The sequence below is a fragment of the Neodiprion pinetum genome, chromosome 3 (assembly GCF_021155775.2).
Source record: "Neodiprion pinetum isolate iyNeoPine1 chromosome 3, iyNeoPine1.2, whole genome shotgun sequence".
In the NCBI taxonomy this organism is placed as follows: Eukaryota; Metazoa; Arthropoda; class Insecta; order Hymenoptera; family Diprionidae; genus Neodiprion; species Neodiprion pinetum.
Window position 1 is genome coordinate 2273331 of NC_060234.1, and position 14640 is coordinate 2287970.

Consider the following 14640-nt stretch of genomic DNA (forward strand, 5'->3'; position numbering starts at 1 on the left):
ATTTCAAGATGGCTTCTATGGTCGGCGCAGAACGGGACGAAATAGAGTCCACCGGTGGAACACGCTTTATTATCTTACACTATAGGATGCTTCCATCGTAAGGTCCACGAAGCATGTAATACCATTTGTGGTAAGGTCAGAGTCAGGTTAGGTTAAAATTACAGCCAAACGAGAAACGAGATTTGAGAGGAAGAAAGTAATTTCTCCTGAAACCTCGTTTCTCATTGGCTCATAATTTGAACCTAACCCGACTCCAACCCTTCGATGGAAACATGACCAAACAGTAATAGCCAGTTGTATTAAAAATGGAGACCCAAACAGTAAACACGAGAAGAAAAGTGTTAAATCATGTAGTTTGCAGTATTTTAGTCGAAAATGGTTTTGAAACGTGTGAAAGACAGGCGCTGGAAACCCTCACCGAAATGTTGCAGGCTTGTAAGTGAATTTAAGACTTCTTGAACGCTGTTAAACGAGTTTACCCTATAAACTAAAAAAGAATGCTTACCCGTAATTATGAACATTGTAGTTATCGTCGAGGTCGGAGATTCGGCGAAAAATTACTGCGAGCTGTCTGGGCGGACCGAGCCTCTGATAGCCGATGTTATTCTGGCCCTAATTAACATGGGAATCAAATTAGAAGGGATGGAGACGTATGGTAAACGTCTAAACAGGACTGTTCTGCCCCAACTTCAACAACAGATACAGGCCAAACAGCTCAATATTTTACAAGCTGGAGTAAAGCAAAATCATCCGTCGCACATACCTAATCATCTGCCACCATTTCCTGATCCTCACGCCTACATCAGGACGCCGGTGAGTCATAACTTCCATCAACTACTCATCATTTTGGCAGCACATTAGTGTAACTATCGACAAATGGTGTTCAGACACATAAACAACCTGTGACGGAATATGAAGCTATCAGGGAAAAGGCTGCATCACAAAAACGGGACATTGAACGAGCCTTGACAAGATTTATTGCCAAAACAGGGGACACGCATAGTCTGTTCTTGACCGAAGACAACACCATGTTTCCCTGTAAGTGGTAGAATTAATTGAGTTTGGAAATTTTCAAAAGTAATATCTTATATTCTAAAATTATTGTTTTATTTATTAATGGATTTTCTCAACTTCTCTCAAGTGATAGCATGCAAGCCACAATTTCCCAGCTATTTGTCAGCACTTCTACCACAGGATCAAGTTTTTGAGCCTGATCAAGAGTTCCAGTTTGAACCGAGTCCGGTTCAAAAAAAGAAGAAGGCACCGCCTGTAGAAGACAAAGAAGAAGGTTTGTTCATAATCTATAGAGACAATGAGTCAGAAAAATGGTGAATCTTGTACTGATGATGTTTCAATTTTCAGCCCAAGCACAAGCAGATGGGACAGAGCAAAGTGGAGAGGCATTAGCCCAACAAGATGTGATAGACAATCCTTATTTGAGGCCAGGCAAACTGCCAAAGAATAAAATAACTGGTACGAATCCGACTGGTCCTGGAAAAAGAGAAGCGACAGACGTATGACTAAAGATTTAGGTATTATTTTGATATTTGGTTTTTAAGCACGGAACTTACTAACTGACAATTACTTTATTATTACTGATGCACAGAGGAAGATATTGTATATTTATATATAGTAAATTAAGTTATCATAAAATTAATAAATATATTTAAAAAAAAATAACAATCCGACTTTAGTTACTCAAGTTGTTATTATTGTTATCATAAATTGTGTAAATTTGCTGTGAGTCATTTTTTAATATAAAGGTCTACTGATTTATGTTGAGTACAATATTAATATATCTGTAGATATCCATAAAATTGCACAGCTCACTAGCACCGATATACATACAATAAGAAGGCAGCGTTTAAGGATTGATAAACATCACAACTATTTAAAGGGACCCTAGGTATTGCACGAGACATTATAAAAATAGATTATACAATATCGCATAGACGTACATATAACGATTACCGATTACATATGCACCCTACATTGCGAAGCTATTCATAGCTTAATTGGAAGCCTAACTAATTGCTTTTATTATAGATAATAATGACATGAGACCTTCATTGATTCTGTGAAAAAATATTAATGCCATGACAGTGCGATGATTTGATAACTGCAATTTAGTATATCAAATATGCAAAAAATTTTTTAACAAGCCTTTGTGAAATATGAACTATGCGTTCTTTGTTCAATGGATGAAGATCGATTATAAAATATTTACTTTCACTTATATTCTATGTAACAAACATGATTGGATTCGTCTAGACTCCTATAAAATGATAGACCAGGCATTGATTCATAAAGTTTACTGTAATACCCTGTTTCTAATTTCTAATTTCCATTTATTTTGCTCTTTCTTGAAAGGCATTTGATTGTAGAAAATCACGCAACTACACGCGATTGTCGGACAAAATTTATTTTAATTTGCAGACAAAATTAGGTGTAACGAACACAACGACCGATCCAAAATTCAACACATTCTAAGTTCAGTCAAGTTCTTTCACCACAAGTAAAAAATTATCTATAGTTTGATGATGCAGTGTGATAAACTATTGCAGCAAGCTGAATATCCATATGTGTCTAATATCAGATTAGTACTTGATAAAAATATTTCAGCAAATTGTTGGCTTTCTTTTTAATTTTTTTCATTCTCTAATTTAGCCATTGAGCACTATTGAAATCGCGAAAATATAAAAGTAATAATCAATATGTTTTACTACATTCGACATCCAATCGCACAGTTTCACTTTACGTGTATTTCTTTATAGGTATGTCGCATAAATACAGTATCTCTTTTCGTACACGTCGATACTTTATTAAATGTATCGTTACTTACGAAATAAGTAACGCTTTTGAATAAATGATTTTTCAATCCTCGGATCGCGTTAAAGATTTCAGTGGTTGGTTCGAGAGTTCAACATGTAGTATCTGGTTTCTTTTATGCAATTCACATAAGGCAATGAGCAATACATATATGGAATATACCTATATGTATAGCATTTGTCATATTGCTTTGATCCTGTTGTATTAATCTACGTATGTCTATGAAAACCCACTATGCTCAACAAGTCGAATACGACATTCTTCCGAACGTTCAGTACTGGTACCAAGGTTGACGGCGTACCCAGCGTAGTTTCATGCCAGATGCAGTACGGATTTTGATGCTGGCGCATTCTGCGGCACGAACTGTTTCCTTAACACTTTGCATAAGATTCTGAGCATTTCCGACCAACATATCTGTGGCTTCTTGATCTTCTTCGGTACCTGGATGCAAGCACATAATTGTTAGAAAGACTGTGATCGACGAATACGTGTTTAGAACACCGAGAAAAAATTGACTGCAAAAACTCTCCTTACACACCATACAACGTGATCTTAGAAACCTAGCTACCCAAGTTTCGCAATTCTATGAGTTGGGGTGAAAAATTGACCACGAAATTTGAAACTTTAGGCTCTACAATTAAGGTCGTGAAAAAAGTACTAAATCTAGATAAAAAATTGGATAAACACAGACATGCCTGAGAAATTCAGTGACAACGCACAATGCTACGACTATAGAGCTAAGTTACATGACAGGCCTACTTTTCACGTGGAATAGAGCAAACTTACTGCGCCCAATCATTTCGTCTGCGCCAATAGAGAGTGATACGGTATGTGTATCACCAGCACACCGTGCATAATTCAAACCAGAAATCAGAAAATGATTAGTTGAGAGAGTTCCCAAATGCTATGAAATTAATAACGCAATGCCACAGTAGCATCTATAAATATTAGAAATTATAACAGTCCTTTTTTCAACCGCTGTTACAGTTACTATGCAAGAATAAACATCGTCTGCCTAGATATACATATCACTCTTGAATCGTCACACCTTTACAAGCGTAATTCAACTCTGTGGACAGACTAAGCAAGAAGCTACGACATTAGAAACTTGACAATGCCCTTTTAGGTAGATTTAAAATCAATCGAGTACAGATATTTTGAGTATGCATATTTGCGAAAAATTAATAAAATATTTTAAATGCGATATATTACTGTATGAATAGAAACAATTATAAATACGATCGTACATTAGAGTGTGAAAATCGATTATGCACATGCCTGTTGAGATTTAATTGAATAACTCAACGTAGAATACAACAATCATTCGAAAATGTAAACTTTCATGCAAACACATCTGTGAAGCAAACACGATTTTATGTACAGCTGTTTTACCATGTAGTATTAATTCCTTCCAGCTGGGAAGCATTTCTATACACAAAGAAATCATCTTTACAGTTAAATTGTTAATTAGTATGCTGTATTTACAGAAGCAGTCGTTTCAAGAAAATAAAATTGTTAAACAATATTCCCTCAACACGCACATTGATTTTAGAAAATTAATATTGAAAAGAGTTAGGAGAACTGATGATTTACCTCACAATCTTATTTAGTTAACAAATTATAAATAAATCAACTTTCTCAAACTTCTAGCAAAGCTTTCTCAGCCTATAAATTCTAATAGTTAAAACATGAATTATTTTGTTTGATTACGAGTTTGTTAAGCTTAAAATATCTTGAATTAATATTTTCAACAATATTAGCACTTCTTCACAGCGATCATAATAAGCCCATGCAGCTTATTAATATTGATTTAAAGCTGAATAATTGTGTATGACTGAAATGCGCAATTATTAGTAACAACGCAATTTTCTGTGTCTAGTTTTCACCAACTTTTGTAAATATTCAACAAAATAGTCGAAGCGAGAGAATTTAAAATAATTTAATAGCAGATTGACAAATACCTTGTGCTCCCAGCATAGTAGCTTTCACTGTTGACAAAATCTTCAGTTGTGTACCAATAGTCGGTATGCGTTCGCAGACTTGTAGAAGATTCTATAGCAAAAATACATTACCGTTATTGCGATTTTAAAAATTCTCATCTAACCGAATGCAGAATCACTCAAATTATTTCAAACTAGATAGAATCTAAAATTCGACTCACCGTACGAATACGTTTGTCTGTACATTCCCGGGCTAGTTCCTTAGCGAGACGCGTCACCTCCTGTGACGCTTCTGCGATCGCTTTAGCACAGGCAATCAAATCTCTCTTATTGCCTCCCTCGCCCCTGACCAAGCCAGACAATCTGCCCATCAGGACAGCCATTTTCTTCGCAGCAGCTATAATGTCATTATCCTTGCTCGACCACTGACGTACTTCTTGATGCAGACCATGAGCAGCCATCTATAGAACCAGAAGTGATGATAATGAATTTGAAAGTTAGAAAAATCGCAATAAATATTGACATAATAGGCACGTAATCCTGACTGACCATTATGGGCTGGTTTGGCTGCGGCGCGTGCATGAACATCTCATCTTCATCATCTGTCTCTGGTGGCGGCGGTCTTGGTGGTGGCAGTTCACCTCCAGGTAGAGGAGGACGAGGCGGAGCCATGTCTGCGTTCAATAAAATTTCAATTAGTAACATAGGGTGCAATGTTAAACTGAGAGGCGGAAGCAAATATAACTTTTTTTTTTCTGGAGAAATATTGATTTCTAAATCAACATTACAGCAAGATAAATGATGGAAACATAACAGACATTCATTGTGATGAAAGCCTTACCACTGTCAGCGTCATATTGACAGTAATCTTGAAATCCTGATAGCGTGAAAAACGTCAAAGCGATATGTTTGTAATTTAAGTAAAAAAGCAATCACATATAAATATGGAATGATTTTGGTTCATGCAAAACCGGTGTACCCAAGATGCACAATTAGTTACGGACGATGAAGTTTCGGTCCAAAATCAACCTGTGTGTAAACCTATATTCAGTATGCAAACATACTCAAACTGAAAGTGGAAAGGTAGCAAATATCACTTATGGTATCAAAAACTAGCAGTTACCATAAGCATGGGATACAAATGCCAGCATCCCCCTTGGATCATAAATATACACATACACTCATCTCTATCATGACGATAATCCCACGTGCATATTCTGGATGTTTGAATGACCTGATTTAGGATAACAAGGCAGAACGAAAAAAAAAAAATGACGAAAACTCGGAAGTATTTCAATAATGAAAATAAAGGTCTAGAGTTCTGGAAGATAAATGCAAATCCGTTTCGAATGATCCAATTCGTGATTCCTGGTCTTGTTAGTCATTCGATAGAACAGCGGAGACAAGAGATGACGATAATACTGCAGGCATGAAAACACGATGCAACGTTCAATTTAAATTCTATACATTTTACTTTACTTCAGATTACCTCGGGCTCGCATTGACTGTTCTAATTCATCCTCAGAAGCCAGCTCTTGGTACAGGAGATCAGGGTTATCTCCTGATAATGAAATACAAATGAATTTGATGAACGACAAATTTTTCACTTCTGAACTCACTCAACTTTGAAGATAAATTTACAGAAAATCTACATTTTGAATTGAAAAACCACAAGCAATGGATGTAACAATCCTTAGTCTCCTTAATTTGCAACGTTTTATTTTTCAAAGTACCTCCGCGAGCCCATTTTGGCAAAGGACTGACAGAACGCCCCTGTGGTTTATTGGCGGTCAAAGTTGGACTTGTGACGCGCAAGCTGCTCGGCGATGGTTGGTTTCGTAAAGGCTGCCCAACTAATTGTAAATGAGAATACGTGTATAGAAAGAAAGGAAAATAGAAAGAATGGAACAAAGTATAGAAAAAGCTGAAATCATACGTAAGTAGATATAAAATATACTCAACTAGAACCAAAAGAAGCAAATGTTTTCATAAGATTCATAAAAAAAACTTTTAAACACCTTTGTTGCGACATTAAATACGATAAAATAAAAACACTAATACATTTTAAAAAGGGAAACGAACATCTACTGACAGATACGATGAGAAAAAAAATTGACTGCAGGCTTTTCAGTCGCAAATATACCTACATTATGAACTTTGATGTAATTTGAAAAAGAAAAGAACATTAAAAAAACATGCGTAATTTACTGATTGTTGTCGTTAAGTATGTACCTTTATCTGTGAAGTAACTGTACTGTTGACCTGGCATTTGTTCCTCTGTAAATAAAAAAAAACCAGACGACCAAATTTAACTAATGTAACATTAAACTTGATTTTAATCGTCTGCAGTGATGAAAATCTTTTTGTTCCTGAAATATTTCTTAATATCCTTGAGGACTTTGACGTAAAACGTCGCACAGCAGAACTATCGCGCCTGATTAATGATAAGCCAGACCTTTTTTTAACATAATCTTTTCAGTGTTTCTATAATCAAATTCAAGATTACGAAGACGGTAATAAACGCCAGATTTTTAGCAATTACAAGCTGTAAGCCCCAGATTGTACATTGTTATTAGTTTTAGTAACTACCTTGAGAGTCATGAGTATAATTTTGCAGAGAAAGTTGACTCGTACCAAATGCTGTTGAGCGGATAAAACTATCACTCTTCTCCTCTTTAAAAATATTCCCAATTTTTCCATCTATTTTGTGTTAATGGTTTTCGATTATTGAATTATTAGTCTACACTATTATAGTGGTCTAAACAAAAAGGTTCTATACTATGGCACTATTTTGTTAACGACTAATTAGTTTGAAAGCTACGATTATTAAATTTCGTATTACTTGTTTCACCATGTAACAGATAACGTTATATTCGAGTGTTATAACTCAAGTATACAATTGAAAACACTAGGAATTCATGGGTCTGGAAAGTCTAATGACGAAATTTGGTGAAAAGAAGTCAAGGGATCACCGAAACAGTGATGTAACGTGAAAGAAAAAAATGATGAGGATATTTAGGTTCGATCTAGACCTACGTTTTTTCACTTACCATTGTTGATTCGCAGTTGAGACATATCTGGCGGTGGTGGCAGATCTGGATTGACGGTAATAGCCTTGCGAACTTGACCAACGTTGGAAAGAAGCTGAAATGACATAATCGCTCATTATTTCATTTGGTTAGGTACTATACCATCTCTTCAACCGTCTTCTGTGCTCGTTTTCTAATTTCCTTAAATTTAATATACCAATTCAACAATTTTTACTTTACTTACAGCTCTGTTGCTTTCCCTCCAGCGAGAGACAGCCGGTCCATCGTTAGTGTTGATAGCCACTGCCTTTGCATCCTGAACCATGGGAGCCACACCTGTTATTAAGAATTGACATTATTAGTTCCAACTTATTTTTAGCTGCAAGCTGCTTATTGGGTAGTGTATACGTTTCTGATTAGTCTTAAACCTGATTTCACAGAAGAGGATCGTTTCGATTTTAATTGTTTATCATTAGTTGCTTTTCTGTGATACTTGGTGTTACTGTGTCCCATGATCGTCGATAACTGTATAAAAATTCAAACATCTATCTCGAGGGTCTCGACGGCATGGCAAAAAACTTCAGCAGTTTCTTAACTCAATAGAGATCAATTATCAAACCAATTACGCCTATATTCGTTTTTGTCAATTAGCCCCAGAATTATTTTAGCACTAATTGGAGCAGGAAGTACACGTCTTTCAAAGTTTCCAAAACACATTGTCCTATTTAACAAATGAAGATAATAAAAAAAGAGACGAATTGCTGTTAGTTTTCAGGAAAAATACAAAAAATAAACCTCAACTAAATGCACAAAAAAAAATCCTCTGATCTTCGATCTCGTCTACCAGAGTAATCAACTCCAAAATGATCAAACGCAAACAGTAAAAAATCAACACGTAAATCGTCACTTCAAAATTTTACTTACTATTTTGAAGACCGTCAGCAGCAAGATTTACCCGCTGAATAAACGCAGGATCTTCGCTATTATCGCTCTCCTGTTTCGCAACGAGTATAACTCGGTTCGCAAGCCTCGCAATGGCCGCCGTGTTGTCCACCATTTTCTGCGGATGATTCTTACTGATGGCATCGTCACAGAGGAACGAATGTTTTTGTATTTGCTCCTCGGAGGTACGAATAAAGTCTCCGCTGTCTGTAGCCTCGTCGCAGAGAGCCCTCGCCCGCTGGATCGTCTCCGCGTACTGTTGACGTAGGTTTTCAAAATGTTCATCAGCCGCCTTACTCTCCGGATAGGTCATTCGAATTCTACCGGCATTAACCAGTTGCGGCGTCAATGATTCCACCTGAGAAGCGCTAACCGCCAGTGCCTCAGCCAATTTTTTGTTACCACCGCTTCCTGTTCAGATCAAAAATCAACTCGGCGATATTTTCGATACTTTTTATTTGGAATACAAATTGTATCAGCCACGTATAAAGATAGTTATCCTTACCTCCTGCAGCGACCATCCTTGCTGTTTTAGCAGCTCTGTTCGAAAACGTCTGAAGAGCATGAGCTTTGTCGTTGAAGTTTTGCTCTCGTCCAGGAGTTCCTTCAAGCGAGAGAACCGCATCGGTGAACTGTTTCAGTGGTGTAGAAATATCGATAAAGTCCTCTACGACCCTGGACACAACTGCTTGCTGAATACGGTTCTTAAGCTCATACAATTTCTGGGATAACTGGCGAGCGGTATCCTGAGCTCGTGGTGTGTTTCCTTGACCGTGTGCACAGAGATCGCCGAGTTGACGAGACAAGTTGTCAACCTCATCGCAGAGATTCAGTATCTCCGCCTTATGAATCCCGGGCAAGCCTTCGGCCACCTAAAGGTAAGAAAATCAATTTTTCTGATCCGACACTGAGGAATCAAAGAAGGGAAGAGTGGTAAAACTTGCACTTACGTCAGCAATATTTTGTTGATTCTATCCATATGTAGCATTAAAATCGTATACCAAAATTTTTGAACATTCGATAATTTATAGATTCTTAGAGATAGGATGGATTCACCCGGCATGCAGTAAGCGATTCTTCAATCAGCTTAGAAATGCCTACCTTTTTACCCTCATGAACAATCAGCGCAATGGCCCTCTGACCGAGCCCCTTATCGTCATTTTGAGGATTAAGAAGCCACTTATTAGCCTGCTCTAATCGGCCTGCGACTGTGTGAGCCGTTTGTGCAATCCCAGATTTGTCCACAGCTACGATAGTCGAATAAACCGTGGAACGCAGGTCATTTAGTTTGTCCTTTATAGCACGAGCGAGCGATTCTGCCTGTGGTGAGTTTCCTTAAAGCATAAACAAAGACCATTTCGATTATAACGAGGTGAGAAGAAAGCCTTGTCTACATATAAAACTTTTTATTACAAATGACAATCACCTTTTCCATCCTGTCGCAGTTCGCAGAGAGCATCAGTCATGGTGGTAATTTGTGACGTCAATTTCGTGATTGGTTCGGCTTGTGACGGGGCCAGACAACGTTCGGCGAGACGTTCAGCCTGCTCAATAATTTGCCTGAGACTCTTTTCACCGACACCACCTCTCAGAGCACTTCCATCTTCAAGCCAATCCTGGGCAGCTCTCATGCGTGATTCGATGGCACTTTGCGCTTTTTTCAAGACCTGGAATTTCGGTGTAAATTTTAAATGAAGGGCGGCTTGAAACTTGAAAATGTCAATCATTTGTTGTTCCAGTTTGTTTCTTATAAAATTGGTAACGCAATGCATTACAGTAATAACGATTAGACCTCAATTGCTACTGTTTTGAGTATTCCATCTGTAGTTTCAGCATAAAAAAACCGATATGTTTTTTGCTTACAAAACCTTAATTAATCTTGTTCATAGCCCTGAGTTGCTTTCGAAGTTAAACTTTTTTGTACCTAGCCGCACTCTAAGATATAATAATTATTTCTACTACGTAAATATTAACTGTGATTTTTGATCCCTCATACATAGTCGAATTGTGCTATTTTGCAATGACAATAAAGATTAGTTTGATATTTATAACGCTAGCTTATATTTAAATCAAAAAGACTAGAATTTTCAGTTATTGTATATTATTTTGTCACAAATACCAAATGTATGTACTTTATTACTTACTTGTGAGAAACTTTTTCTCTTTTGACTTAATAAATAAATGAATAAATAAATAAATGAAAGGCTGCTTACTTCTCCGCGAAAAGTAGCATGTATATAAGCTCAAAAGATATACCGTCAATTGATCAGCATCCCACTCTTCCTCGTCATAAGTCGTTAACTGTAAGACTCTGATAATCTCGTTAAGCTCGTCCGACATTCGCCCCGAAAGATAGTTTCGATTCTCCGCCGCCTCTTCGGCACCCTTTCCTCCCTGTCCAATTATGTGGATGAAGATCTTCATTGAGCATATCAGAATTGGCGCCAGTGTTTTCACCTAGTGAGTAACAAAGATTATGAATTTATAAAGCTTGGTGAATAGAAAGCAGTTTTGTTTGCTCTGGATACATATCCTAACATAATACATATAATACGTATCCAACATTCTTATCATACCTCATCCAAACAGCGCACTAATATTTCCCGATGCACCTGGTGCGTTAGTTCTTTTTCCCTGGCGCTAACTTCACGCGAAACCTTGCTGAGACAGGGGCTGAGATTTTTCAAGAAATGTACTAGGTCTTCCATCGTTTCAATGACCTCGGCGACGGCCAAGTAATCGAGAACCCTTTTGCACTCACGGATTATTTTCCTCACTTCGCTTTCGTCAAAGTACAAAAGGAGAGAGCTTGTGCCTTGGAGAATGCCCCGCGATCCTTCTATCAGCTTTTTCCTGTGGAATAAAATGAATTTGTAAATTTCTTGGAAAAATCATGTTCATTGATTCGAGGCAACCGTTTTTAAATACCTGGCGGGCCCGGAGTACGGATCTTGTTTGAGCATGGCCGAAGCTTCTTCGAGCAGTCTGGAGGCTCCCTCGACTCTGTACAAAGCACTAGGCATATCTTGCTTGAGTAGAGCATCGTCAGAAGAATTGATGGTTTCCCTGCCGACCTGGATTGAGATAGTTGAAGATGATGAGAACGTGAATTACGCAATTTTATGAGGGCATTATTGGCAGGGTTTGAATTCTACGCAAACTCACTTTGACAAGGTTGGTGACGGCCCTGCTGACTGCCTGAACAGGGCGCTCCAAATCTGGCATGGCATTTCCATCTTCAGCTTCTTCGTGTAGTATAACTAGCCTTGAAACCTAAAGTAAAATACAAGAATTAATTGAATTAAAAGGATTCTCTGGCAATGATACAGGGATTAACAGTCTGATTTTAATCATCTCAGAATTCAAAATAACAAGAGAGTTCACAGTTTCATTGATCAGGACATTAAAAGCATAAATTAAAACCCGATTTTGAGAAGTAAACTCTCTCTAGTCATACTACCGATGTCAAATCGTGTGCACAAAATTTTATAAATAATCCAGATGATATTACCTCTAAAAATACAGCCAGTGTATCACAATGTTTATCTTTCTGGCTACAAAACTGTCTTACTGTATTTATGTCTGGTTTTTGAAATGGTCAGTCAAGGATGATAAATCATAATTTATATGCCAAGTGAAAATAAACAAATTGGATGTATCCAATTGGTCAGTACATATTTGATAAATGGTATTTGCCGCTTGATCTTCGGAAAGGAGCAGAGAAAGACAGAAAAAGAAAAAACCACACAAGGTGTAAACAAATGCTTATATTCTTGCGAATGAAAATAACAGTGACCATATATGGTCACGAGAGCTAAAATGCATCATTTCCATAAATTGTGTGGGTATGTAGCGGAGACACGGCAATGAAGGCACTGAAAGAAGCATGGAAACTGAGCCAGCAGTAGGCAACCTCTAAGGCTTGATTACCCTGCGTAACCTTATCTGAAAAGGCAAGACTGTAGGTTGTTTATAAGTAGGCCATGAAATAAGTCTTGTGTAAGCGGGCCTCAGGCAGAAGCAGCAGGCAGGTCCGTTGGAAGACGGCAAGATGCTCAGAGAGATCTTTATTTTCTGACAATATATTTTTAGAATTTCCATGTAAACCTCATCCTAGAGCATCCGCAGTAATATACTGTTAGAATAGGTGTGGCTCAAAGAGGATAGAAAAATCAAGGAAAAAGAGGCTGCAGAATGACAACTGTGTGTATGTGCGTTCAATTCGAGTTTAATATAATTGCATTACTTATGAAGAGCGGAAAAAAACTAATTGATAATGAGACTGAAGTTTGTAACGTTAATGTAAAGAAACGCTTTGGCGGCGGGGGGGGGGGGGGGGGGGGGGGTTTCACTATTTTTCGAGTTTATAGTGACTTTGGACTTGTCCCCTGAAGTTTGTGTTTCTCTCTCTCTATCTTCGTGCCCAAATCGATCAATGAATAATTTTATTCACCGCGTGTAGGACGGCGATGATTATGAATTAAAAAAAAAAAACAAAAAAAAAGTAAGCATTGGTTATACAGACAAATTATCACAGAGAAGGTCCTTTTTTAAAGACGTAATTGATAAATATGCAAATCGAAAGCGGTTCACAAAAGGGAGCGAAAGAAATGTAAATAAAGGAAAAAAAACCGAAAAAAAACCTGACGTATACACCACGCCCAAAAATACCGAACAAAACAATACTCGGTATTCCGGGAGAATTTATAAAACAGAGATGATGTCATATAAACTCGACGGCGGAGTCTGTGTATTCATTTGTCGAGTGCGTTTGCACTCTTCGAAATATGAAACCCTTGCATGTACATGTATATGTTGTATAATGTGCATGTGTATAACAGCTATTAGTTTGAAATGTGTCATTCTCTCCGGTTAAAGAGTGTAATTCGTAAATTTAGACCCTGAGTTATAAGTCGGCGCTGTTAAGCAGCGTCTCTGACCGTATACGCGTGGAATTAACACGCTCGAAAATCCATGTGTATATAATTATGTACGAGTATATGTATAACCTGGCAAAAATAAACGGGTTATAAATAAATATTCATCCCACGAACAATTATATCATCTCTATATGTACATGCAATTTACTTAACGAGGATGAATTATTTATTCACTTACGAGCTGAGCAGGTTCAAATTGACAGACTAATGAATTATCGTCTGCGTATTATAGTTTAATTAATTGTCAACAACCGGAAGCTTCTTGAGTGCAGGTGAAACGAAATTCGTTCGTAATTCCTATAGATTATTCGAAAACTGCTGACTGCACGTTTATTGTCCGTTGTATTTTTTTTTTTTTTTTTTTTCGTTCTAAATATACTTCGGAATGTCTGTATTATAGGTATGTAGACATATAGTCGTACACAGTGATCTTAAAAGAAAAAAAACAGAATGGACTAACCTGCTGTGCGACGGGCTCCAAGATGCTCTCGATAGTTTTCGTGTGAAAGACAGGCATTTTGATGCAAGTATCTTTTTAATTTTGGAGAGAAATAAACAATCACCGAGTTATCCTTCTTCGTTTAAGACTTGAAAAATCATTCGCGCACATACACACACCGAGAACTATAAAACACTAAAAGATTACAGGAGGGGGGGGGGGGGGGGGATGGAACAAAAATACGTCAGGGGTAAAATCCCACGAAACACTAACTCTGAGAAACTGAAGCGATCAACTGACCACACTTAACTGCTTCATCCAGCTACGTGACTGGCTTGACTTATCCGGAGATCCGAGATCCGAGCCACGGTTGTCGAACGAATATCTGCGCAGGCGTGGTTCGTGAACGCACCTTGGGAAAACCGGGAATGCGAGAAATACTCGTTGAATCAAACTGCAAGGAGGAAGCCGGATATTGCAACGAATGCAGAAACAGCGCGTTGTCGTTTCACGATTCATCA

The 14640-nt window shown here is 37.6% G+C and overlaps 2 protein-coding genes across 9 annotated transcripts; one reads left to right on the forward strand and one right to left on the reverse strand.

Moving 5' to 3' along the window:
* Positions 1–71: 71 nt before the first annotated feature.
* Positions 72–2071, forward strand: Taf8 (TBP-associated factor 8). The gene is made up of 5 exons (XM_046614993.2): positions 72–435; positions 527–813; positions 888–1038; positions 1142–1288; positions 1363–2071. Exons 1-5 carry the CDS (start codon positions 306–308, stop codon positions 1518–1520), a joined length of 873 nt encoding a protein of 290 aa, XP_046470949.1. The 5' UTR covers positions 72–305; the 3' UTR covers positions 1521–2071.
* On the reverse strand, positions 1568–14472 carry Vinc (vinculin). Of its 8 annotated transcripts, XM_046614977.1 has the most exons (20): positions 14141–14472; positions 11906–12013; positions 11669–11814; positions 11317–11593; positions 10997–11197; positions 10167–10407; positions 9842–10074; positions 9691–9711; positions 9246–9612; positions 8723–9151; positions 8043–8134; positions 7820–7913; positions 7002–7046; positions 6503–6622; positions 6259–6330; positions 5319–5443; positions 4991–5230; positions 4791–4881; positions 4222–4257; positions 1568–3270 (listed from the first exon to the last, which is right to left on the reverse strand). In XM_046614977.1, the coding sequence occupies exons 1-20, from the start codon at positions 14195–14197 to the stop codon at positions 3101–3103; spliced, it is 3165 nt and encodes a 1054-aa protein (XP_046470933.1). In that variant the 5' UTR covers positions 14198–14472; the 3' UTR covers positions 1568–3100. The 8 variants fall into 8 exon arrangements, with proteins under 8 accessions (XP_046470933.1, XP_046470938.1, XP_046470936.1 ...); XM_046614982.1 differs by lacking the exon at positions 7002–7046; XM_046614980.1 differs by lacking the exon at positions 9691–9711 and having other exon boundaries at positions 14141–14471.
* Positions 14473–14640: the final 168 nt, after the last annotated feature.

Coding starts and splice junctions, on each gene's coding strand:
- Taf8 (XM_046614993.2), top strand. CDS start 306: ATGGAGACCCAAACAGTAAACACGAGAAGAAAAGTGTTAAATCATGTA. Junction 814..887: donor ACGCCTACATCAGGACGCCG/GTGAGTCATAAC, acceptor AATGGTGTTCAG/ACACATAAACAACCTGTGAC. Junction 1,289..1,362: donor TGTAGAAGACAAAGAAGAAG/GTTTGTTCATAA, acceptor TTCAATTTTCAG/CCCAAGCACAAGCAGATGGG.
- Vinc (XM_046614977.1), bottom strand. CDS start 14,197: ATGCCTGTCTTTCACACGAAAACTATCGAGAGCATCTTGGAGCCCGTC. Junction 8,135..8,722: donor TGCTGACGGTCTTCAAAATA/GTAAGTAAAATT, acceptor TCTTAATAACAG/GTGTGGCTCCCATGGTTCAG. Junction 5,444..6,258: donor ACAGTCAATGCGAGCCCGAG/GTAATCTGAAGT, acceptor TATTGAACGCAG/ACATGGCTCCGCCTCGTCCT.